Here is a 26,726-nt window from a genome sequence, read left to right as displayed (position 1 = left end):
GGTTTTGGAGGTGTGTCTATTAATATTTAATTTTTTAAAAGGTCAGGTTTGAAAAGAGATGTTAGTTATTCCAAACGGGCTTCATCTTCTAATATAAAACTAGTACTGGTTTATCCTTTTCATTCTTTGATTGGAAAGTTTGAAAAAATGGTGAGAAAAGATCAGAGATTGATGCTTTGAAATATTTTACCCCCTATGAAACAATTGGAAGGCAAAGGAAAATGTGCTGGAACTATTGAACAATATGAACACCAAAGAAGATCTGCTCTTAACTACTGTCACTTCAATACTCACTCTGACCACATAGACTGAAAATGCAGAGGGAGGGAGATGGGTCCCAGCACCACTTCATGTATTTTTATTTATCTCACTCCTCCCAATTTGAAAACACAGAACCGTTTTTTGCTAGTTGGTTTTTCACAGGCTTGCCTGCACTTAAACACAAAATTCTACCATATACCAGATCTGATTGCTTGACCTGCAGATTGGAAGCCAGATTCCAATACCCCATGATGAACCCTAAGTGGGTTTGGTGTGTGTTTGGGACCAGGCTGGTGTTGAAGGAGGCACTTGGGGTTGGGGTGGCAAAAGGAAACAGGGACGTCCCCTATAGCAGTGCCATTCTCCTTGGGCCAGCTCTCTCAGCTGGGTGTCGTTGTAGTGCTGGGAAGGGGCCGCATGATCCCACATAGCTTTGTGTTTCTAGGCTTATTTCTGAGTCTCCAGGACTTTATCAATCCAGCAGGGTTAATAATATAAATCCTATAAATTTTGCAGTTAGCAAGATTTTATGTGGATCAAATTACATATTGCTCCCTGGAAGTATAAGAGTATTATGATTATTACTAGAGGCATGGTGCACAAAATTTGTATGTGGGGTGTGTGTCCCTCAGCCCAGCCTGCACCCTCTCGAATTTGGGACCCTTGAGGGATGTCTGACTGCCCGTTTAGACCCAATTCTACCTGGATTGGGCCTAAGCGGGCAGTCAGACATCCCTCTCACAATCCAGGACTGCTGGCTCCCAACTGCTCACCTGCCTGCCTGCCTGATTGCTCCTAACCACTTCTGCCTGCCAGCCTGATTACCCCCTAACCACTCCCCTACCAGACTGATTGATGCCTAACTGCTCCTCTGACAGCCTGATTGCCCCTAACTGTCCTCCCCAGCAGGCCTGGTAATCCCTAATTGCCCTCCCCTGCAGGCCTGGTAACCCCTAATTGCCCTTCCCTGCAGGCCCGGTTGCCCCCAACTTCCCTCCTCTGCCTGCCTGGTCCTTCCCAACTGCCCACCCCTGCTGGCCTGATCACCCATAACTGCCCTCCCTTGCAGGCCTGGTCCCTCTCAACTGCCCTCCCCTGCTGGCCATCTTGAGGTGGCCATCTTGTGTCCACATGGGGGCAGCCATCTTTGACCACATAAGGAAAGCCATCTTGAGTGTTGGAGTGGTGGTCAATTTGCATATTACTCTTTTATTAGATAGGATTACTACTATCATCATCATGATCATCATCATCATCATGATGTGTATTTTGTTATCTGCTTGCAGGTTGTGAGACTGATAGATGGAAGCCTGGTTTATCAGGAGAAAATGTCTCTCCCTCTTTGAGGCAATAGCTGGAAGATAGAACAGGAGGTGGGCTAAAGAGTCAGCAGAATAGGTGTTTACCGAGTTTCCAGACACCCATTTATGGCTATTGCCTCCCCATGCTCTCTGCATCCCTCAGCTTCCTAAGCAGTTTTCACAATACCTTTAGGGCCCTGCACAGCTCTTGGTGACCAGTTCTCTGCTCACACTAGAGGCAGGCTTCTGGGTGGGAGACAAGTCCTGGGAGGAGGTGGCTTGTGGTATAGGATACAGACTCCCCTCTCTCCCCCCCAGCAGAGGAGGAACCATTTTAGGCTGCGCTGGGTCATCATCATAAACATTGTGAAGCTGTGTTTACGCTTTAATAGAATATGGCGAGGAGAACAGCCCAGCAAGTTCCCATGTAGACACTCATACTTCTTTTGAGGGGCGAGTTTGATGGGGTAAGCTTTTAGCATTGGCTGTAACAGGACAGCCTTTCAAAGATGATTCAGCCTAATTGGTATTTTTCAATCCACAATGTCTACCACCCATCTTACCTAAAATACCAATGAACAAAGAAACACTTAAGGTTAACATCCTTCTAGGAGACAACTATGAGAAGAAAATTGTCTCCACTACTTGCACAATGCATCACTATTTAATCAGAGTTTAGGTTAATCCATTTTTCCTCACTTGGGATAAAAAGGTGAAACATCAATGGTGTGAAAGTTCTAGAGAAGGCTTATGATTGGGTAAAACCTGATAATTCGCCTGAACAAAACTCAAGCCAATTTTAGATATCTTTTATGTCTCCCACCTTCCTAGTCGTTTTATTCAGTTACAGTTATTCATTCAAAAGTTCTTAATGACAGGAGGAAATATCCATTTTTGGAGAAGCACAGAGCAGTCTTTGGAAACACTCATTGTGCGAAAGCCTCATGTCATTTCCTCTAGGGTTTTTGATGTTCCTTCTCTCTTGTTCATAACAAGGATTTACAGCTTAAAGAACATCAAAAAGGAAAGGTTTCAGGCAGCACCCTAAAATAGACTACAAAAAAAAAAAAAAAAATCAGTAAGTTATCTCTTGGCACTTCTAAACCTTATTTTAAACATTATGGAAAGAAGATATGTTGTAGAAATCCCGGAAACCTGTCACATTCCATTTCTTAATAGTCTTTTACTTGAAACTGTAACTTTCAATTCTGCAGTTGGCATGTATCTTCCCTTCCCAGCAGCTGAATATATTATTCAAATGGAAGCGAAACTGACTGACTTAAATTGTTCAGAAATTTTAAAGAATGCTTCATTTAAGGGGAGAAAGGAATTTTGAGAAATACATCTTGATCAATGTTCTTTCAAAATCAACATAAAAGTAATTTTTTTAAACTAAGAAATCAGAGCAACCAAATAATTTTAAAGCATTCGTAAAGCAGAGAAACTTAACGTCTAATTTCTCAAAGAAAAGCTAGGTTTGTAATAGAGGCATTGAAAAACCCTGGAGAAGTTCCAAAAATAATTCAGCAAATTAATCACCATTACCTTTTTTAGATCTGGCCATTCTTTTGGTAGAATATGATTATGGATGTCAATTTTCATCTCCACAGGATCAGAGGAGAAGCATATAAAGAAAGAAGTTTTGATATCAAGAGATGAACACCATGGAGTTTATTGATTTACTTTGCCCCTTCACAGCTATCTTTAGGCACTGGCCAGCAGGCCTGCTCAGCCAAGTCTGAGTTCATTGGAGCTTATTCAAGTTCAAAGTTTTGTTTGTCAACATAGCTGTTGGTCAGTAATTCTTTGTTAGGCAGGCTGGGTAGCACAAAATTATTTTTAAAAAAGACTGTACTACACCTATGAATACAGCAGGTCCAAAAATGGACTAATCTTTGTTTTTAAATATTTCAATTTTATCAACATATATACATTAAAAAAATCAAGTAGTACCTGGTTAAAAGAAACGAAGAAATAGTTTTCTTTGGGAATTCCTTTGAGAAGTACTGGTCAAAGACCTACTGAAATTTTTAGTTAAGGTACCAGATTGGTAATGCTCAAGCACTCCCTCCCCATCAATACCCAGAAAAATAAAATGCAAATACTTTCTGGAGAAAATAATTCCAACTGATTCCCTCAGTATGCCACAGATTTTTTAAAAAAAATACATTTTGTTGATTTTTTACAGAGAGGAAGAGAGAGGGATAGAGAGTTAGAAACATTGATGAGAGAGAATCATCGATCAGCTGCCTCTTGCACACCTCCTACTGGGGATGTGCCCACAACCAAGGTACATGCCCTTGACAGGATCGAGTCTATCCACTGAGCCAAACCGGGTTTCGGCAGTATGCCACAGATTAACGTCAACAAAATATTGACTCATAATAAAAATTCTACACATATGAGGAAAAAATCCATCATGAGTGAGTGTCCACAGAAATAATAATATATTTAAACCTCTAAGGACAAATATATTGGAGATATTGTTGACAGTATTACAGATGTCCCCCATTTCCCCCTCTTTTGCCCCTCCCCATATTATTATTTCTTTGTAGAAAAAGGCAAGATATCCTTAGATTATTAGTAGTTGGATTGTATAAGAATAAAAAAATGGGTTCAATTAAGTCTGAGTGGTTCTTCCTCCTGGCCCTGATCTGATGGCTATAAGTTAGCTCAAATACCAGGGTTAAAGCCTGTATCTACTGCTTATTAGCTGATGGCCTTTGGAAAGTTCCATGGTCTCTCTGTAAAATAGGGACAACATTGGAACTGATCTCATATAGTTATTGAAGTATTAACTTGAATAATATAATTGACAGCTATGAATTATACCATGACACATAATCTAATTATTTCTTAATCTGCCAGATACAAAGACTAGCAGGAAGTCTGGTATTAGTCAATTTGAGGGACCTTGCTTTCTCCTCCTGGGTTATGTAAGAAGCCTGGTTTTATGTGACCCAGGACGGTGGGGTCAGGGCATGCCCTCTGACGTCACCACGATTGTGTTTCTCCTTGTCCAGGCCTGTGTGAAGCCCTTGAAGATGGGCAGTTCCACTGGTTAAAAGGACCAATCCTAGAGGCTCTCATTTCAAAATAATGGAATTCTTTCCCCTCCATCTGCTTCTCTTCTAGTGGATGACAAGTCAAACTTTCTCTCTCTCTCTCTCTCTCTCTCTCTCTCTCTCTCTCTCTCTCTCTCTCTCTCTCTCTCTCCCCACACACACACACACACACACACACACACTAAATCAGGTCTTCTTATTCTAATCCCATTGCATCTCTCAACCTTGTTCCTCTCCAGTTTCACTTTTAGGCCTTCATCATCTCTGGTCTCTGACTCCAGTCTTGTCCCTCTATAATCAATCTCCAGGATTCTTAGTCAGTGTAGTCTTTCTAAACCACAAAATGATCATGTCTCTGTCCAGCTTAACCTTTTTCATGGTTTCTCATTGCCAAGTCCAAGCATGCATGAGAAACAAGGTCCCATTTGTACTTGTGCACCTCTTTTGTTTCTGTGCTTTCCACTGTGTCCTGTACCCCAGTCCAGGGAATACTTCGTATCTCCCCAAATGTAATGTATTTCCTTTTTATCTGTATTTATGGATTCTTTGATCTCTAATTCTTGAAAGGACCCTTTTCTGCCAACTGCACACCTATCCATTACTGAGCATTTAGCTTAAACATCATCCTCTTCTGACTGTTCACACCTCAAAATGGGAACTACCTTCTCCTGGGAGAGTAAGCTGGGGGCATGATTGAGTAGGGATGACCTTGGCAAAGCTGTGACTGATTTCTAGTTTATCTTTGAAGGTAATAGTTCCTTTCTACTACTTTTCCCTAGTCTCCAGCTTTTGTATCCAGAGAAGTCTTTATCTCTCTTCCTCCTTTTCAATGCTTGCTATTTAGAGAGGAGCAGGTTTCAGCCTTTTTCACTTGAGCTTGAAGTTACGTAAACTGGGGCACCTGTTGAATCAATGAATTTTGTCAGAAAATAGCATGGGGCCAGGGACTGTGTTTGTGTTGTTTGTTATATCCTCAGTGAAAAGCAGCTGGGTAGGTGCTCATGATGGTTAATTTTATGTGTTAACTTGGCTGGGCAACAGTATCCTGGTATTTGGTTAAACATTATTCTATATGTTATTACCAGTATGAAGGATGTTGTGTGTGTGTGTGTGTGTGTGTGTGTGTGTGTGTGTGTGTGTGTAGGGGTGGGGTGGGGGTTAATATTTGAGTCAATAGATTTTGAGAAAAGCAGATTACCCTCCATCTTTTTTTTACATTTAAAAAAATATATTTTATTGACTTTTTTTTTTACAGAGAGGAAGAGAGAGGGATAGAGAGTTAGAAACATCAATGAGAGAGAATCATTGATCAGTTGCCTCCTGCACACCCCCCACTGGGGATGTGCCCGCAACCAGATGCCCTTGACCGGAATCAAACCCTGGACCTTTCAGTCCACAGGCTGATGCTCTATCCACTGAGCCAAACTGGTTTCGGCTACCCTTTATCTTGTTGGAAGGCTGGCTTCTTCTCCACCTTTAATCTTTTTTTTTTTTTTTAAATAAGTCTTTATTGTTCAAATTATTACAATTGTTTCTCCCCCCCCCCATAGCTCCCCTACGCCCAGTTCCCAAACCATCCTCTGCCCTTACTCCCCCCAACCCCCGCACTGCCCTCATCCATAAGTGTATGATTTTTGTCAAGTCTCTTCCTGCATCCCCTACACCCCTTCCCCCCCGAGAATTGTCAGTCCACTCCCTTTCTATGCCCCTGATTCTATTATATTCACCAGTTTATTATGTATATCATATTTTTTATTCACTTGATTTTTAGATTCACTTGTTGATAGATAAGTATTGCTCATAATTTTTATCTTTACCTTTTTCTTCTTCCTCTTCTTAAAGAATACCTTTCAGCATTTCATATAATACTGGTTTGGAGGTGATGAACTCCTTTAGCTTTTTCTTATATGTGAAGCTCTTTATCTGACCTTCAATTCTGAATGATAGCTTTGCTGGATACAGTAATCTTGGTTGTAGGTTCTTGCTATTCATCACTTTAAGTATTTCTTGCCATTCCTGTATGGCCTGCATAGTTTCTGTTGAGAAATCAGCTGACAATAGTATGGGTGCTACCTTGTAGGTAACTGTTTTTTTCTTGCTGCTTTTAATATTCTCTCTTTGTCTTTTGCTCTTGGAATTTTAATTATGATGTTTCTTGGTGTGGTCCTCTTTGGATTTCTTTTGTCTGGCGTTCTCTGTGCTTCCTGGACTTGTAAGTCCATTTCTTTCACTAGCTGGGGGAAGTTTTCAGTCATCATTTCTTCAAATAGGTTTTTAGTATCTTGCTCTCTCTCTTCTTCTGGCACCCCCTAATTTGGATGTTGGTAAACCTGAAGTTGTCCCAGAGGCTTCTTACACTATCTTCATATTTTTGGATTCTTTTTTCTTTTTGCTTTTCCAGTTGGGTGTTTTTTGCTTCTTTGTATTTCAAATCTTTGACTTATTCTTGTGATCCTCTAGTCTGCTGTTGGACCTCTGTATATTGTTTATTTCAGTCAGTGTATGCTTAATTTCTAGTTGATCCTTTTTCATATCCTCAAGGGCCGCGCTAAATTTATCGGCCTTTTCTAGGAAATTCTTGAAAAACCTTATAACTGTGGTTTTGAACTCTATATCCAGTCATTTGCTTTCCTCCATTTCTTTCATTTGTGATCTATTTATTTGTCTCCACATTTTGGCTGCTTCCCTGAGTTGATAGAGTTGCTCTGTGTACTAGGTGTCTTATAGGACCCAGTGGCTCAGCCTCTTCAGTTACCTGAGGTGGACACTCTTGGAGCACCCCTTTGAGGGCTGTGTGCACAGCCTTGTTGTAGTTAAGCCTTGATTGTTATTGGTATCACTGGGAGGAATTGATCTCCAGGCCAATTGGCTGTGAGGATCAGCTGTGTCTACATTGGGAGAACTTCTGTGCTGGAGACATCCTTATGAGACAAGCCTTGCAAAATTGCAAAAGCCTCTGTGCTCAGTTTGGATGGGATGGACGGAGCAGACAGCAATGGCTTCCCATTAGCCTTGCCCTAAGAGGCCCTGGGTGTTAGTATCTCGTGGTAATTGCTGCAAACACCTCTGAGTTTTACCTGCTGCCAGACAGTCCAGTTTCTTCCCAAATGAGTCTGGTTCCCCAGAGTCTCGCCCAGAACTGGAGTTCAGAGCAGTTGGGAGCTTTTGTCTCCCTCCCGATTGAGAAAGCCAGCCACATACTCAGTTGCCAGCCCTCTCTGTGCACGCCTCCATACCTCTCTGCCTTCCACAGATCCTCGGAGTCTCAGTGTACTTTTCTCTTTCCTAACAATCCAATTTCTCCCTGAATGAGTCTGGGTCCCCAGAGTCTCACCCAGAACTGGAGTTCAGAGCAGTCAGGAGCTTTTGTCTCCCTCCCGATTGAGAAAGCCAGCCATGCACTCAGTTGCCAGCCCTCTCCGCGTGCGTGCCTCTGTACCTCTGCCTTCTGCAGCTCCTCTGAATCTCAGTGTGCCTTTCTCTTCCCTTCTAGTTGTAGAATTTCCACTCAGCCAGCCTTCTTGTGGTTCTGGATGATGTCCATTTTGTCCTTTAGTTGTAGTTTTGAAATTGTTGTGTGAGGCAGCAGTTTAAGTGTTTACCTATGTCACCATCTTGGTTTCTCTCCTCCTTTAATCTTTATTAAAGTATTACATATGTCCCTTCCCCCCCCCCAGTTGTCCTCTCCCAGCCTGTCCCCATCCTGCAGTCCTGGCCTTCACTCTCTCTCCTCCTCCCCCCACCCCACTGTCTGTGTCCATTGGTTTTGCTTATATGCATACAAGTTCTTTGGTTGATCTCCCTGCCCCACCCCCACTACACCACAGTTTTTTAATCCACTCATCTGCTGATGGGCACTTAGGCTGTTTCCAAATCTTAGCTATTGTAAATTGTGCTGCTATGAACATAGGGATACATATATTCTTTCTGATAGGTGTTTCTAAATTCTTAGGATATATTCCTTGAAGTAGGATCACTGGGTCAAATGGCAGTTCCATTTTTAATATTTTGAGGGAACCTTATAATGTTTTCCACAGTGGCTGCACCAGTCTGCATTTACACCAGCAGTGCAAGAGGGTTCTCTTTTCTCCACAACTTCACCAACACTTGTCATTTGTGGATTTGTTCATGATAGCCATTCTGACAGGTGTGAGGTGGTACCTCATTGTTGTTTTTATTTGTATCTCTCAGATTAGTGACTTTGAGCATTCTTTCATATGCCTCTTGGCCTTCTGTATGTTCACTTTGTAGGTCCTGTACCCATTTTTTGATTGGATTGTTTATCTTCCTTTTATTAAGTTGTATGAGTTCCCTATAAATTTTGGAGATTAACCCCATATAGGATGTATCATTGGCAAATATGTTCTCCCATGCAGTGGTCTCTCTTGTTATTTTGCTGATAGTTTTTTTTGCCGTGCAGAAGTTTTTTATTTTGATGTAGTCCCTTTTGTTTATTTTCTCCTTTGTTTCCATTGTCCTAGGAGATGTATCAGTAAACATATTGCTACATGAGATATCTGAGATTTTGCTGCCTATGGTTTCTTCTAGGATTTTTATGGTTTCATGTCTTACATTTAAGTCCTTTATGCATTTTAATTTTATTTTTGTGTATGATGTAAGTTGGTGGTCTAGTTCCATTTTTTTTTGCATGTATATGTCCGATTTTCCCAACACCATTTATTAAAGAGACTGTCTTGACCTCATTGTATGCTCTTGCTGAAGGGTTGGCTTCTTCTAATCATTTGAGACCTTAATATAAAAATCATTGGCTCTCTGAATAAAGGGGAATTCTGCTAGCCTTCAGACTTTGACTGCAGTATCAACTCTTCCCTAGACCTCTTACCTGTTGGCCTACCTTGCAGATTTTGAACTTTTCCACTTCCATAGTCACATGAACTAATTCCTTAAAATTATATATATGGAGAGAGAGATTTTTACACACACACACACACACACACACACACACTTTATTATTCTGTTTATCAGGAAATCTTGACTAGTACAATGCATTATAAGTGCTTCATGAATACTTGATGATCTAATTAATAAATAAACATGAATAAGTGGATAAATGTCTTTAGAAGCATTTCCACCCAAGCCTCATGTGGAACTGCTGTATGAATGATTTCAGTCCTTATTCAATGTCATGCAGCAACAAGTGCTATTCCTAGTATTTCCATGAATCCTGTGGCTCTTTTTATATTTGAAAAATTAGGTGTTCAAGGGTAAAGATAGGAGCCAGCTTTTGAATTTTGAATTTTAAAAGCCTCAGCCTTGGTGATTGATGGAAAAGGATGATTTAGGGCTGAGACCAAATTTCTTCACTGCTGATGAAATAAAGACCTCCCAGGCCAGGCAGAGGGGAGTCAGAGAAAGAGGGTGTGTGTGTTGATACTGTGGGTCCCTGAGGATGGCATCCCTATGCCTGCCTTCCACAGGAAAGCCTGGGGGTAAGGCAGAGGAAGACATCTCAGATAGCTCTCAGATCTGGTAGTAGAGGGGACCTATGCCATAATTCCTAAGCAATATCTGAGTAGGTGGCAAGGAAATGTGGTTAAAATTGTACAAGGACAGGGAAGCTTTAGATATGTAGGCAGTGTGCTCGAAGCTGAGCCTGGCAGGAGAGCTAGAGAGTGATCCCCAAAGTAGGACAGAAGCAGCTGAAAGCAAGCCAGTCATGAAGGAGTCTTGGGGTGAGGGATGAGGGATGAAGAAGCAGGCATTCTCATGTGTTGGTGATGGAAAGAAGATATTTCCGCATATGCCAGTATAGACAAGGACCCAAATCAGATACTACTTCTACCTTTTAATGCTTTGGGCTACAAAAGAGTGATGGGGTTTAGAGCATGGACTATAGCATAGACTTACAAACTTTGTTACCTTGAACAAGTTACTTAATTCTCTATGTATTCATTTGTAAAATAGGACAACAATAGAACCTACCTTGAGCTGTTGTAAGGATCAAACGAGTTAACACATGGAAGGCATATAAAGCAATGCCTACCTGAGAATAAGTATTAGGGGGTCATAATTATTTTTCATAATATTATTGTCATATAGGCCCACCAGAGTTTAGATAAAAAGTCAGGAAAAATGGATGGGTAAGAGAAATCCTGAAACAACTGAGATTAAGTTTCTGCCATCTGATAGCATAAAGACTTTGTATTAATAATTGAGAGGTCTTATAGAAAAGTAGAGTAACTTATATATATTTTTCTTACATTTATACAAGAACACACCTGAAATTTTGCAAACTCAACTAGGAACCCCAGGTGTTATTATATGGGTAGGGAATTTTGGTGAAGGTTTGGATTGATAATTCCATCCTGTATATTATCAATGGACATGAGCCACCTGAGGAGGCAGGGAGACCAGAGTATAGATGGAGAGTTAGCTTACTGGGGGGAAACGGGCTCTGAATAATGGGGACCAGGGAACAGGTGGGAAGTTGCTCAGGGAACAGGAAGTGATGGAAATCAGAGTAAAGGTAAAAGGTTGGTTTTGTAGAAGAGGATCCTCTGTCATTTTAAGAGTGAAGGGAAGGATGAAAGGATAGGATAAAGCCAAGAAGTGTTGAATCAAAGGCAATCAACCATCAGGAACTACTAGTATCTCTTTTTTTTTTAAAGGTAGGAAGTTAGATCATCCACAGAGACAGGGTTAGAGATTTTAAATGAAAGAAATAGCTTTAAAATTGCTTCTGAGTGGCTTGCTAGGCGATGAACAGCAGCAGAGGGGCTACAGTGAGTAGACTTTAAGAATGTTTCATGGACAACCACCTGAAACATGCAAAATTAATTTTCAGTTCAGAAGAAAATGCAGCCAAAATGCACACTACATTTCTATTAGAAGAGCGGGATTCTGAATGAGTTTTTATCTCTGCATTTAAAAAATATTTTATAATGAAGTTGTAATATTTGGAAAGGTTTAAAAATGCTTTTTAAAAAAATTTGTGATATGTTACATTGTCAGTTATCAAAGGTCACCATAACTAATGTCATCTTGGACTGTGAAATACAATGGTTTGTCTTCTCTGAGCAGTTTAAGTTGATCTAATGTTTCATCTCATTTTGATAGACACAATATAGCTTACCTATTTGCTTCAATGATTGAGATGATAATTTCACAGCAAGACACATTCTATGCCAGTAAAAATATATTTTTTAATCAATTGCAGGTTTCAAGAATTAAGATTCAATCCAAGATATCCTTTGAATACATTAGCATTTGCCAAATCAGATAAATTTAATAAGATTCTACACTGGGAGAAAGAACTACGCCTACTGGAACTCAGGAAAAAGGATTGGCTCACTCTAAATTAGATTTATGAGTGTCAGCCTAAAAGCTAGTACACTGGAATTTTATTCATCTTTTTTTTTTCCACTCTAACTTGACTGAGAGAACAGCTCTCCTTTTTGAGTAAGCCTCTTCATTCACTATTGCCATAATTAATACTTAATTCAGAAATGAGGTGGTAGGCATTTGCATAATGGGGATTATGTGCTATTCACTCATAATGGCAATGTGAGAGTTGTCAATCACTGCACATTCTCACAGTGCTGTGGGAGGAGAAGCAGCAATGAATGAATGGAAAATCCATCAGCTGAAGTGTGTTAAAAAAAGAATGAATTTCACTCTGGACTTATTCAGAACTCTGGTGATAGAAAATAATGACAATTTATCGTGTGGGGTTGCAGATGATTTGAGCAAAACCAGAGGTTCTCAATCTTAAACCCCAAGTAGTAATCACTTGGGGAAATGTAAAAATACTGACCTGCCACCCTCCCTGCCCCTGCCCCTGCCCCTGCCCCTGCCCCTGCCCCTGCCCCTACCCCTGCCCCTGTTCAGGGATGCCCATTAGTAATTAAATTTGAATTAGTAAATAATGAATGATATTTTTAGTAAAAATATATCCCAGATATTACATGGGGCATACTTACACTTAAAAAATAATGATTCATCTGAAATTCAAAGTGAACTGTGAGTCCTGCAGTTTTCCTTGCTAAATCTGACAGCTTCCCCTGCCCCCATTCTGATTCAGAATTGACAGGTCTGGATTTTTTAAAGCCCTCAGGTGATTTTAATGTACACCCAAATTCTATAACTCTGGGCTAAGCCTTAAAAGGCCTCTTCTAGCCCTGGCCGGTTTGGATAGAGCGTCAGTCTGAGGACTGAAAAGTCCCAGCTTTGATTCCTGTGCACATGCTGCAGTAATGATTCTCTTTCATCATTGATATTTCTATCTTTCTCTCCATCTTCCTTCCTCTCTGAAATCAATAAAAATATATTAAAAACCAAAAAACAGGCCTTCTCTACAGACAGGTTGTCTGGCAGAAGGCAAACTAAGAACAGGAGGGAGAAGGATGGGATAAGATTGTTACAACAGGTCAGTAGAACCATCACAACGCCTTTAAAGTCTTCTAGTTTGCTGTCCTATCTACTATGTATTTTTCTATATTTGTTATAATGTACTGAGAGCAATCATGGTACCTGCTGCATCCACAGCCCCTTCTGAACCATACCCTCGTGTGAATGGGCGGTTCTGGGTGGCTTTGTAGGCCTGTGCCCTCCCTGGCCCAAACTGTGGCCTCTGGGCCAGGGACTAATCTGAGGGAGACAGTGGCCTGCGAGGTGGTGTGGTACAGACTTCTGCCCAGTAGGGTGAGGATGATTAAATTAAACCAGACACAATCTCTTGGTGCATTTTATTTCTTGGTACAGAGCATTAGATGTTTGGTAATGGGAGCAGAATCCATTGAAATAGGTTAGGTCAGTGACTTTCAAACATATTGAGCTGAATACTAATTAAATATTATCAGTAGTATTAATTAAATATTATTAAAACACAGGATTCTGGGCTGCACCCCAGAGTTTCTGGTTCAGTAGGTCTGGGCTGCAATCTATGAGTTTGCATTTCTAACATATTACCAGGCGTGCTGCTGCTGTAGATTCAGGGCCACACTTTGAGCATTCTGGATTAGCTTATGCTACAGTAGCAAACAAGCTCCAGATCTCAGTGGATGAAGGAAACAGAGGTTTATTTCTTGTCTGGGCCAGCTGTTCAGCCAACGTGGCTGGACGCCTTGCTGTACAATGTTAGTTTCCTCAGTCTGAGACCCAGATGCAGTTAGCTACTCTCTGAAACATTCTGGCCACCACGGCAGAAAGAAGGGTGAAGCGCACTCTGACTCTTAGAGTTCCCCCTCCAAGTGGCACATGTCACTTCCACTCAGTTTCTCTGGCTAAAAAAAATCACACATCCACGCATAACTTCTAGTGGAGCATGTAACATCATCTCATCATTTGCTTAGAAGAAGAGAAAAAATATTTGCTCGAATGACAGATACTGAAGCTAAAACAACACACAGAAACAGAACAGCATGCAGATGGCATGAGAGCACTGGAGTCAGGAGTGAGGAAAACCCTGGATGGTTGGTAGAGGCAAGAGTAATTAGAGGCAGAGCTATATGTGAACAATCGTATGATGCTGGTGGTGGTTGCTGATGGTCGCTGATGATTGTCAAAGCTACTTGTGGTTCTGAACCATGTCTACGTTAGTTGCATTATGTCCTGGTCACCATGGATGTGTTAATATGACTGCTGACATCTCCTTATAATATTCACAAGATCCTTAGTCCACATACACCTACAAGCTCAGAAGCCTTCACCCAGGACATTACATTACCAAGTCAGCACAAACAAAGCATAGCCCAGCAATTAAATGTAATTTCAAAGTAACTTGAGTCCCCCATATGTATTTCTCAGACACCATGAAGGGGACCATAGATCAAAATAAAATATCTTCAAATTTCTTTAAATATTTTTTTTCCATATAAAGCCTCCAATTCTTCCCTCGCCCCCACCTTTGGATTTCTGGGTTTTCTCCTCCTTTTCCTTCTATTCCAGTTGTGCATCACAAAATCCCAAAGCTCTGATTTAGCAAAACAGGGATGGAGACCAGCCTGAGCAGGCCCAGCCTGAATCCGTGATGGTGGGAGAGGAGAAGGCCTGGGTGTAACAGCTGGCCCACGGCAACCTCACTCCAAGCCCACATTACTTAGGTGCCTGAGGAACGTTCAGTTCCTTGTGATCAACAGAGTTCAGACAACTTGGACATGGACTTTCATACCGGGACTGAATGATTTCTAAGGTACAAAGTGTGTGAGCAGGACTTAAATATTCTGAAAACATTAACAACAAAAAGGAAAACGGTATATTTTTATCATTGCTCAACTGCTCATCTTTTAAATTTGAGCTTAGATAGATCCAAACATCCACTGAAATTCTATGTGTAGTCTAGTTGCTTACCCCACCCACTGTGTGCTTGAATTTACCATGAACCATGTGATTCTTTCTCTTTACTATTTTCTCCTGGTCACTAAGTGATAGATTGGCCTGAGCCCTGAATTTTGTCCATCTCCTAGGATCACTTTTGTGAACACATCTAGGGGTAGGCAGTGTTTCTCTTGACCTTGAGAAAGAGATTCCCTTCCCTGTGCCCCATGTGTTAATACACTTGGATACTGCCTCCCTCTGGGTGAGGAGTCTCAAAGACCAAGGAACCACGCCTACAGGTAGCCCTCCCTCTCACCATCTAGACCACAGCCTGGGAATTCCCAATGGCCCTGGGCTTGCTTCTAGGGTTTGTGTGGGCCTCATCCTGGTTCATCCTCCTAAGGACAGAATGTGCCATGGAATGCATATCCCCAGGCCCAAAAAGTGGCCAAGAGGTAGCTGTTTGGGAGTGTGTAGAGCTTGGACATGTGGGCTGGGAGTTTGAGGTCCATTGTGGATGGAAGGGAACTAGAAGTGAGGAGTGAAAAGGCATAGCTTGCGGGCCAGAGACCAGAACTGTCTACACAGTATCATGTTTGGACACAGACAGAATTTCTGAGTCCAAGAAATTTAACTTCAAACTTCTTGGCCTTTCACGTAGTTCTGAAGGGGTGTATTTGTCAAGGTGGGTAGACAGAATATATTTTATTTGACAACTTGGCTTACAACTTACAGGCATAAATATAGCAGATAGGCCTCCATTTATGTCCTTGCCCCAGGCCCTGACCTGGCCTGGTAGGCAGGTGGAGAACTCAGGGGGCTGGTATCCAGATCTTGGCCTGGAATGAAAGGAAGAACCTGACAGTTTAATTCTATGGTGCAAACACTGGTGAGATGATTCAATTACCTAATTTTACAAATTTAAAAACAATGGATTGCCCTGAGCAGTGGCTCAGTTAGTTGGGCATTGTCATGTGCACTGAAAAATTGCTTATTCGATTCCCAGTCAAGGCATGTCCTTGGGTTGCTGGCTCCATCCCTGGTGGAGGCATGCAGGGGACAGCCAATGGATGTTGCATTCTCACATCAATGTTTCCCTCTCTACCTTTCCCTCTCTCCCTAAAAATCAACAAACTATTAAATAATAAACAAACAAACAAACAAACAAATAAATAAGTAAATAAATATGAATTGTCCTGAAATCAAGTTCTCCGAAGCATCACAGATAAGACTGCCCACCCCAGCCCTGCTCCCCCCAAAATAAAAAAAACCAAAACCAAAAAACCAAAGCTTCATACTCCACTTAGCCAGTGTGGTTTTCACTTTTGTCTGTCAACAAGTTGTTGGTGATATACTGTGTGTGATATTTAGAGCACTAATGCTAGATGTTGACAACATGGTTTCTAGGCTCCAGGAGGTCAATGTTTCTGCTTACAAACTGAGTGACCTCAAGCAAGTTTCAACCTCTCTGAGCTTCAGCTTCTTCACCTGTAAATATAATAAGGATCTATTTATAAGAATGGTTTAATAAGAAAGGCCTGGAAGGGCTGAGCACATAACATGTGTTCAATAAGGGGTAGCTGCTGCCACTACTGCTGCTTTCACTTTTATTGCTACTGTTGTCATTAATTGAGCTACCTTAGGCCCATAAGCAACTTAAACTCATTTTAAAATTAATTAGAAAAATAGGGTAGCGCATTCACATTGTGAAAAAATAAGACATAAAAAGATGTATATTGAACAATCTTCCTTCTACTTCTCTGGCCATTTACCTCATTCCATACAGCTCTGTATTCTATAGGTTTTTGTGTACTTTCACAGTATTTCTTTATTCAAATATAAGCAAATATGAAATATATTCTCCTTTTTCCATCTTCATACATAAAAAAGTAGCACACCATACATACTTTTGTGGACGGTGCTTTTTGCTTACTTAATATATCTTGGGAATCTTTTCATGTCAGTATGTAGAGAGTCTCCTCATGCTTGTCCACGGTTGCATAGTATTCCTTTATGCCCCTAGAGATAAACAATTGGATTGTTTCCAATGTTTTGCTCCAATTAACAATGCTGCTGTGAATGTACTTGAACGTGTGTGATTTCATGCAAGTAGGTCAATCTGTAGGACTGGGTTTAAGTGGAGTAAATGTATTGTGGTTTTGATGGGTAATTGCCAATGTATCCTTCATGGAGGTTGTACCATTTTATACTCCCTCCAGAATGTGAGGTTTAAGTCATGTGAACTTTTCATTCATATACATCAGTTAAATAGGACCAATAATGATGCCCATTTATATTAGTTTCTGGCTGCTGCTATAATACTTACCATAAACTTAGTTGCTTTAAACAGCAAAAGTTTATTATCTTGTAATTCTGGACATCAGCCATCTAGGACGGGCCTTGGTGCAGGCATGGGAGAGAATTTGCTCCTTTGCCTCTCCCGCATCTCCAGGTTCCCACATTTCTTGACCTGTGGCCTGCATCACTTCAATCTCTGCTTCCGTTGCACATCTCCTCTGACTCTCTTGTCTCCCCTTTATATGGACTTTGTGATCACATTGAGCTCACCCTGATTATCCAGGATAATTTCCTCATCTCAATATTCTTAATCACATCAATGAAGACCCTTTTGCCATGTAAGGTAACATTCACAGGTTTGGGGATTAGGATGTGGACTTCTTCAGGGGTCATTATTCTTCCTACACAGTCACCTACTGCACAGGGTGTCAGGAGAGCCAAGGTAGAGAAGTCACCTGTGAAAAGCTGTCATTTTGTCTACCTACCCCTCTGGAATATAAGAAAAGATGTGCTGTGTTTGGTTAAGCAATTTCGTATTTATTAGGTCAGAGTAAACTTTCTATATAATTGTTTTATATTTTATACTAGAGGCCCAATGTCTCTGCCACCTCTGCATCCTCTGCCATGGCCTCCAGCCCACTGCAGCTTCGCCCAGAAGGATGTCTGGTCTAATTAGCATATTATGCTTTAATATTATAGATATCTTTTATATTTAAGTTTTAATGTATGAAAGAATGAATGAGATTCTTTGAAAAAATGTAAAGCATTATGCAAAACAGCTTTTTTTTTTTTCCATTAAAAAAGGGGATCTGGAAAGCTTGTCTCATTAGACAAAGATTAGTGTTAAAGATAACTGAACTCTAGAACTGTTATTTTGTCAAGTTTTGTAAATCAGTAATATGATCTGTTCTTATTCAAAACATATGTTTTATCTCTGGGTGAAGAAAATGCATCTGCCCATATTTTAATTTTTTTTCCAGTTTCAAATTAACATGCAAATAGTCTGTCCCTCTTTTCCAGGCTCCTGTCACTGAGTCGCGTATCCATGGACCAAGGAACAGACAGGAATAAAGCTGAGAATACACAAGCAGGGAAGGACTCAGTTTCTGTGATTTGAATGGAAGCAGCTATGACAGGAGAAGTTGGAAGGGATGGCGCCTCTAGGAAAAATGCCAGGTGTGTCCACCTCTTACCTACCTGTCTAGGTTTTCACCACAGTGTTTTCTTCTCATCACTTCACTCCTATATCGCTCTTTCTTTATAAAGGCAAAGGCTGACCAAGCCTGACTTCCAAATACCTTGACTTGGTTGGGGAAGGATACTATTGGGTAGTGATGAAATAGATGGGCTTTGGGTTTGGAGCCCAATTCCAGTACAAAATGTTCTTGAGTAAAGTATTTAACCTCCCTAGACCCTCCATTTTTTAAATCCAGTGGATAAATGACAATGAATAATGATAGTACTTCTCTCATAGAATTGACATAAAGATCAATGACATAACATTTGTGATATGCTTAGCTTAGTGCCTTAGTAAGTGCCAGCTACTGTTATTATTATTATCAGTCACTCTTATTATCTGCCATACAGTCAAAACAGGTTTGACATTATCAATAAACTACAGTACCACCGAAACCGGTTTGGCTCAGTGGATAGAGCGTTGGCCTGTGGACTGAAAGGTCCCAGGTTTGATTCCGGGCAAGGGCATGTACCTAGGTTGTGGGCACATTCCCAGTAGGGGATGTTTCTCTCTCATCGATGTTTCTCTCTATCCCTCTCCCTTCCTCTCTGTAAAAAATCAATAAAAAATATTAAAAAAAAATAAACTATAGTACCTCTGACATCTCAATGGCAACCATCCCACTTGGACCAAACCATCCTTTCATTGACCAATCCACTTTCTCACTATCTTTTGTAATCTCTCTTGGTTCTCACCTTCTTTTTTTCCCTTCTCAGTTGAGATTCCAAGTATACATACTGTGTACCTCTCCTTTAAAACACCTTTGATTCTTTTGGTCCTCTCTGTCTCTTGTACCTGACTGGCAGAACCTCAGCCTTCGTTATATCCAACTATTTGCCTCTCCAGCAACTGACAATAACTGGAGAAAGATCACACAGTGGTGCACATAAAAACTATTTAAATAATTGTTTCAAAATATTGTTTGCCTTTTTCATTGTGCTGACATTTGCATTGGTAGTGTCAAAGCAATGATGAGTAAAACTTCTGATGCTTTAAGTAGGATTCAAGGCAATGGCACAGAACCTGTTACACATTTGCAGCTAAAAAAAAAAAAAAAAAAAAAAAAGGAAAAAAAGTCAGTGCCCTGGCCAGTGTGGCTCAGTTGGCTGGGCATTGTCCAGTGCACCAAAAGGATGCTGGTTCAATTCCTGGTCAGGGCACATGCTTGGATTGTGGGCTTGATCCCAGTAGGGGGTGTGCAGAAGCAGCCAATCAATGTTTCTCACATAGATGTTTCTCTCCCTTCTTCTCTCTCTAAAAATAAATTAAAAATCACATGAGGTAGCGTGGCCGAGCGGTCGAAAAATAAATTAAAAATCTTTTAAAAAACAAAACAAACAAAACAAAACAAAAATACCAGTTTAACTTAAGAATATTCTTGATGAAGCAGTAGAAATTATTAATTTTACTAATCTTACCGCTTGATTATTTATCTTTTTAATGTTCTATGTGTCAAAATGGGATGTCTGCACAAAGAACTTCTGCATACTGAAGGATGCATATCTTTTTTTCTTTTTAATTTGTCTGTATTTGCCATGACCTTTTAAAGCAGAATGTGACTACAGCACTACACATCTATTCACAAAACTTGCTTTCAAGCGGCTCAACAACATGCCTAGGTAGCTTGTATTTCTGCTATGCTAAACAATCCTTTCTTTTGGAGACAAACTCTATGGATAGTTACTACCATTGTGTTGTTCAGCTTAGCATACTAACTTCTAGAGGCCAAACATGCAGTTGATAACTACAGGGGATGTTAGGCTCAAAAAGTAGATCTTAGGAGATGAAGGTTGTTTTAACCATGCATTTCAGAACACTTTAGCAACAGAGATTTGGTCTACTTGGGAATTTGCTTGAGAGATAAACACTTCAGACCACAGAGCTAACTAAAATTAGGCTACACGTATCTTACAACAAACATAATCCATTCTGTTAAAACAGACCAACATGGAACGAGGAAAGAAAAAGGAGCTCGGCTTCAGTGCCTGAAGTATCACAGTCTCATACACATAGAGGGGAAGGAACCTGGTCTTCCCTTTAAGTAGTTGCCATGCCAAACATATTTAAAAAACGCTAACAAAAGTAAATAAAAAAGTACTTGAAAATATATTATCCAAGAGAATGAAGGTAAAGTATTGAACATGTGTGCAGGTATTCTCCAGGTGAGCTTAGTCTACTTCCTCCATGCATGAGGTGTCATTGTCTCCTTCCAAAGGTGGCATCTTTTCTGTCACAGCTGCTCTGCTCTAGTCAGCGGGGGTGGGTGTGGGGTGGGGTGGGGAGTGGGGGAGGGTTATCTTCATCGATATCAAGACCAAGTTTGATCATCCTGTAGATTCTGTTAGCATGTGTCTGGAGGTCTTCCAGACTGAAGCCAGAGGACAGGATCGTGGTCTCATAGAGCAGGATGACCAGATCCTTCACAGACTTATCATTCTTGTCTGCCTTCAGGTCTCAATGATGGGATGGTCTGGGTTTATCTCCAGGTGCTTTTTGCTGCCATGTAACCCACTGTTGAGTTGTTGCTCAGGGCTTGAGTCTTCTTGATTCTCTCCATGTCTGCTGTCCAGCCCTATGTGCTTGTGACAATGCAGCATGGGAATGTCACCAATCGGTTTGATATGACCACCTTTTCTACTTTTTTCTCTAAGATGTCCTTCAGGATTTTGCACAGGTTTTCAAACTTGGTTTTATTCTCTTCCTGTTTCTTTTTCTCTTCTTCATCTTCTGGAAGTTCCAAGCCCTCTTTGGGGACTAATACCAAAGTCTTCCCCTCAAACTCCTTCAGCTACTGCACACAGTACCCATCAATAGGGTCAATCATATAGATCACTTCTAGGCCGTGCTTCGGAAAATATTCTACAAAGGCCAACCTAGCGACCTGGTCCTTGGTCTCACCTGTGATGTAGTAGATATTCTTCTGGTTCTCCTTCATTCTGGTGCAGTAGTCCTTGAGGGAGGCCATCTCATCACCAGAAGCAGATGTGTAGTATCTTAACAGCTCTGAGAGCTTCTTCCAATTTTGAGAATCTCCATGATTCCAAAGCTTAATATTTTTAGAGAACTGCTCACAATTTTTTTTGTAGATCTCCTTATCTTCTGCCAGTTCAGTGAAGAGTTCTAAGCATTTTTGACCAAATTATTTCAGTTAACTTTCAAAATTTTGCTTTGTTGCAACAACTTCCAGACATTATTTAGAGTCCACCACACCTCTAATGAAGTTCACGTATCCAGGGATCAGCTCCTCACAGTTATTCATGATGAAACCCTGCAAACATACAACTTAATGTTTGTAGTGTACCCCTTTCACGTCCCATGTGGTTCAGAGTTCAGGTTCAGGGTTCTGGCTTTGGAGGAGGCCGCACGCAAATGAAAGAGACTGGAAAATATTAATTTGGAAATATTGGGAGCCAGGCGGGAACTCAAGGGGAAGGACTCTGTTTTGCTCTGGCCTAAAAATCCCTTTTATTAAGGCTATGGATCCACCCATAGCTCTAGGCAGGCAATTCCAGTAATAGCCAATCAGCAAGGATTTACATAAGATTAAAAGGAGGAGGTTGCTTTAGCCATCATTGTCTCAACTAGACAGTGGGTGGTTGGCTCTGACCTTTCAGAGCTTCAAGGTTGACCAGCCTTATCCACACCTCTCTGCTAGTGAAGACAATGGATGGCTTCCAACAAATGTTCTTATTCTTTCTGTTTTCAAACAGGTTGAAGGAAGCACTTCTTGGGACAAAAAGAAGGGCTCTCAATTCCAACTGTTCTTCAACTGAAAAGTGCTTCACTGCCAAGTGATCCTCCCAATCATTAATCAGACTCCCGTAGAATTCCCCATATTTTTCATTAGTAATATCATTAGGATTTCTCGTCCAATTTGGCTTTGTTTTGTTCAGTTCTTCTCAATCGATGTACTTCTCCTTGATCTTCTTTTCTTCCTCTTGTCCCCATCCTTCTTTTTATCTTCCCCTTTGTCAAAACCAACATCTTTGATTTCAGGCTTGTCTTCAGACTCCTTTCCTTCTTTTTCTTTCTCTTCCTTTTCTTCAGCCTCATCATCACAGGCTTCTTTATCATGTTTCTTTTCAACAAGAAGAGTAATGAGATAGCCAATAAATTGAGAGTGCTTCTTCACAATCTTTTTGATCCATCTCTCCTCCAAGTACTCCATCTGGTCCTCTTTCAGGTTCAGGATAACCTTTGTTCCATGACCTATGGGTTCCCCTATATCAGTCCTAACTGTGAAGGATCCTCCTGCAGACTACTCCGAGGCAAACTGCTCATCATCATTGTGTTTGGAGATCGCAGTCATTTTCTCAGCAAGAAATAGGCTGAATAGAACCCGACACCTAAATTGGCCAATCAGAGAGATATCAACAGCAGGCTGCAAGCTTCCATGAATGCTTTGGTCCTGGACTTGACGTTAGTACCCAGGTTATTGATCAAATCAGCCTTGGTTATTCCAATTTCAGTATCCACAATAGTGAGATTTCGATCTTGCAAATGTCTCCACTTCCTTTTCCTCCACGGGTCTGCCAAGGCTCTGCAGCAATGCAGCACAAGGATGCAGAATCAACCTGATGCATATCTTTTTAAAAATTGATTTTAGAGAAAGAGGAATGGGATTGGGAAGGGAGGGAGGGAGAGAGAGAGAGAGAGAGAGAGAGAGAAATTGTTGTTCCACTTATTTATGCATTTATTGGTTGATTCTTGTATGTGCCCTGGTGGGGATCAAACCCATAACCTTGGTGTGTTGGGACCATGCTCCAGCCATTGTGATCAGTCACTCTAGAAATGCAGTCAGAGCATAGGAAGGAGCTCTTTCCTTCTCATCTTTCCTTATGGCATTTTACCTTTATTTAGATTTATGGACATGAGATTACAAGTTCTAGATGTGTGTGCAACAAGCATTCCTTCTTTGTTAAAAAGGAAAAAAGAACACTTACATATTCATCACATTTCATATGACATCAGACTTACTGGGAAGTTTTTTAAAAATGGGAATTCCTGGTCCTCACTCCAGGACTACTGAATCAGAATTTCTGAGTTGGAGCCTGGATATATGAATTTTTAATAAACTGGAAATAATTTTGATGGTATCTCTTTTTATTTTATAAAATATATTTTATTGATTTATGAGAGAAGGAAGAGGGAGAGAGAGAGAGAAAGAAACATCAATTATGAGAATCATTGATTGGCTGCCTCCTGCATGCCCAACTTTGGGAATTGAGCTCACAACTCAGGCATGTGCTCTGACTGGGAATCAAACCTGCAACCTTTTAGTGTACAGTACAATGCTCCAACCAATTGAGCCACCTGGCCAGGTTAAAATATTGTACTTTTAAGGGTTCAAAGTTTATTTCTGTTTCCAGAAGTGTCTCACTGAAGCTGTGAGAGAATAAAAAAGAATGATGGCAGCTATAGGGCAAGATCATAGACCATGTAAGGAGATCTCTGAGCAGAGGAAGGTTAGAAGGTTCTTTTCTCTCTGCCAGATTAGCTAATCAAGGGTTGCACCCCACTCTCGGAAACATAGACTTCCACAGAAAAAAGATGGATTAGGAAGTAACGGCACGTTGCCATGGCAGGGAGAGGGGGAGGTGGCTCTTCTATCTCCTGGCAACCGTTTGACAAGGAGCTGCACTAGGCTTTGAATTACAGGCAAAAAAGCTGCCACTTGGGGATCATTTGAAAGAGAACGTTAATCAAGCTTACCTTGGTACCTCCAGAGAAATTCAGATTTAATAACAGAAAATCAATACAACGTCAGGTGCCCCTAACATGTACTTCAATGGACTATTTCCTCAGTCTGACCAGTCATGAACGCAGTGAAAGTGTCCTCAGAAAGAGCTTTCCACTTTAGTTTTCTGAAAGCAGCATGCCCCATGCCACGGAAGGATTAACCTTGTTTGCCAATGCCAGGGGCCAAACCAGAGGGTGATGGATCCGGGATACTTTTGGAACAGACTTGCCAATAATCTTCTTTTTCTCTTTAACTACTACGTCTTCTAGATATTTCCAAGCTACATATCTATATATCTATGTCTACTTCATTTCTTTTAATTGCTTTCTGGTGTTTTGTAAGATGATGTTCTATTTCTTCCCCCCCCCCCCCCCCCATTTCCTTGTACATGGGCACTTAGGCTGTTTCCAGAGTTTTGTTTTACCACTGCCATCTTCAACGGATTAATGTGCTCATGTGCAAGGAGTTTTTCTATGATGGAAACCTGAAAGAGGTTTACTGGGTTGAAGAGTATGAGCATTGAACATTCTTATACCAACTGCCAAATTGCCTCTCAAAAGACTATTATTTCACACTAGAGGCCTGTTGCACAAAGAGATTCATGCAACAGGTCTTCCTTCCCTTGGCTTCCAGCACCGGTTTTCTTCTGGCACCTGAGACCCAGGCCTTTGCTCCCGCTAGAGTCTGTCTTTTTTGTTTTTGTTGCAGGCTCCAGCCAGTGTCTGCTGTCTCTGGGTGGCCGCCATCTTTGTCCTTCTAATTTGTATATTCCTCATGATTGGCTGATGGGCATAGCGGAGTGATGGTCAATTTGCATGTTTCTCTTTTATTAGTGTAGATTCTTACTAACAGCTCCCTGTGAGCATCCTGCCCCCTTCCTTCTGATGGCTTTGTGCATGCTATTCCCTCTCACTGGGATGTGTATTCCTTCCTCATTTTTCAGATCTCTGTCCAAATTGGAGACCCTGCCCTCACTGTCATCAGGTTCCATTGCTCCATTCCACTGAGATCATGAGTGTTGACCTATTCTTTCCACTGCCTTGATCCAGATTCTGGTTTCTGACATTTCAGTCTCCACATTCTCATGCTTTCCCCAAAAGCCCAAGAGGATCATGTCCCCTCTGCCTTGCACATCACCAACAAGAAAAGCCCAATAGGGTCATGTCCCTTCTGCCTGTGCATCACCAAGAAGAGCTGGTTTTATCAGCGTGACATGTGCAGCCCACATTGATTGTGCCTGCGGAGCACATGCTGGTCATCAGTTTGGGCTCCTCTTCACTCTCCCCAGCGTGCTTGGCAGTTCCCATACAGATGGTAGACCTAGAAAGATTTAGTTCTGAATCCCAGAATTTCAACTCTGTGACCCCAGGTAAGTTACTTAGCATTTCTAAGACTCACTTTTCCCATATATAAAATGGGCATAATAATATTTAGCTTCAAAATTCACCCAAAATACTGGAGATTATATCAGGTGAAGTATAAAAAAAATGACATTTTGCACAGTTTTTAATTATTGCATTTTTAGTAAGAATATGCATTACTTTTGCCAATATAAATATTCAAGGGATGAAGAAATAGTCTGGTAGAGTTGGCATAGTGTGGTGGTTATGAGCACAGACTCTGGAGCTAGACTGCCAATAAATTTAAATCCAGTTACTGTGTGGCTGTGGAAAAGATATTTACCTTTCTGTGCCCACTCTACTGACTTGTAAAATAAGGACAATCCTATTACCCTGAAAGGTTGTTAATTAAATTAATGTAAGTGAAGTATTTGGAATAGCGCCAGCACATAAGAAGTGCTGCATAGGAGTTTGTTGGTGTTAACAGTGGATGGCGAATCAGTAAATGGATCATAACTACCTCCCCTCCTCTGCCCTCCCCACATCTGTACTAGGGTTCCTGGGAGGATTGAACCAGGTGATACCTGAGTGACACCTGGCTCATGGTGAACCCCCCCTTCCTCTGCTTTCCTTGCCTTTCAGTCTCACTTAGAGGATTTTCCCTTTGGAGAGACCTTCCTGACCCCAGGCTGCCTAGACACCCCCCCCCCCCCCTTGCTTTGTCCTGAATTCGGACACTTTTCACACTGAGGTGTCATTGTGGTGATGTACTTCTCAGTTCTGTCTGCAGCCGACTAAGAACTTTAAAGGTAGGGATTGTCTTAATTTACCCTTCCATTTTTATCACTTGGCACAGTACCTGGCAAAGAGTAAGAGCTGAATATGTATTTGCTGTATTTTGCATGAAGAAATATGATCACCTTCAAGCAGTTTATAATATCTAGGATGGAAAGATACAAATATTGGAAAGGGTAATCCATGATCACATGAGAAGACCTGCTTTGGGCAATATGATGACACAAGAGGCAGCCTGGGGCAGGGTCTCAGGCACTGGGAAAGGATTTGGAGACTTGGCTGGAGGGTCCAGCCACTCCTGAGTGTCCTGTGTGACTCTGGGACAGTGGCCTGACCTCTCCAAGCTGAGGCCCTCAAAAACATAAAAGATGAGGCAGATAACATCAGGCTACATGAAGATGCTTGGCAAGAACG

At 41.2% G+C, this 26,726-nt stretch overlaps 1 protein-coding gene and 1 pseudogene across 3 annotated transcripts in view; both read right to left on the bottom strand.

Annotated features, from left to right (window-relative positions):
• ACMSD (aminocarboxymuconate semialdehyde decarboxylase) overlaps positions 1–3,302 on the bottom strand; it is a 50,259-nt gene extending 46,957 nt beyond the window's left edge. For both annotated transcript variants that reach the window (XR_014795740.1, XM_084892268.1), the window contains exon 1: positions 3,108–3,302. Coding sequence is in view for 1 of the 2 variants with exons in the window: in XM_084892268.1 (XP_084748394.1) it covers positions 3,108–3,164 (57 nt within the window). In the remaining variant the exon portion in view is untranslated. The remainder of the gene's footprint in view (positions 1–3,107) is intronic.
• A 17,385-nt stretch (positions 3,303–20,687) lies between these two features.
• Positions 20,688–26,121, bottom strand: LOC311626871 (heat shock protein HSP 90-alpha-like; annotated as a pseudogene). The gene is made up of 3 exons: positions 26,102–26,121; positions 22,082–22,977; positions 20,688–21,705 (listed from the first exon to the last, which is right to left on the bottom strand). The product of its transcript is annotated as a heat shock protein HSP 90-alpha-like (transcript).
• Between the last annotated feature and the right edge of the window lie 605 nt (positions 26,122–26,726).

Source organism: Pipistrellus hanaki, assembly GCF_964339955.1.
Source record: "Pipistrellus hanaki genome assembly, chromosome: 8".
NCBI lineage: Eukaryota > Metazoa > Chordata > Mammalia > Chiroptera > Vespertilionidae > Pipistrellus > Pipistrellus hanaki.
This window is presented reverse-complemented; position numbering and strand designations above follow the sequence as displayed.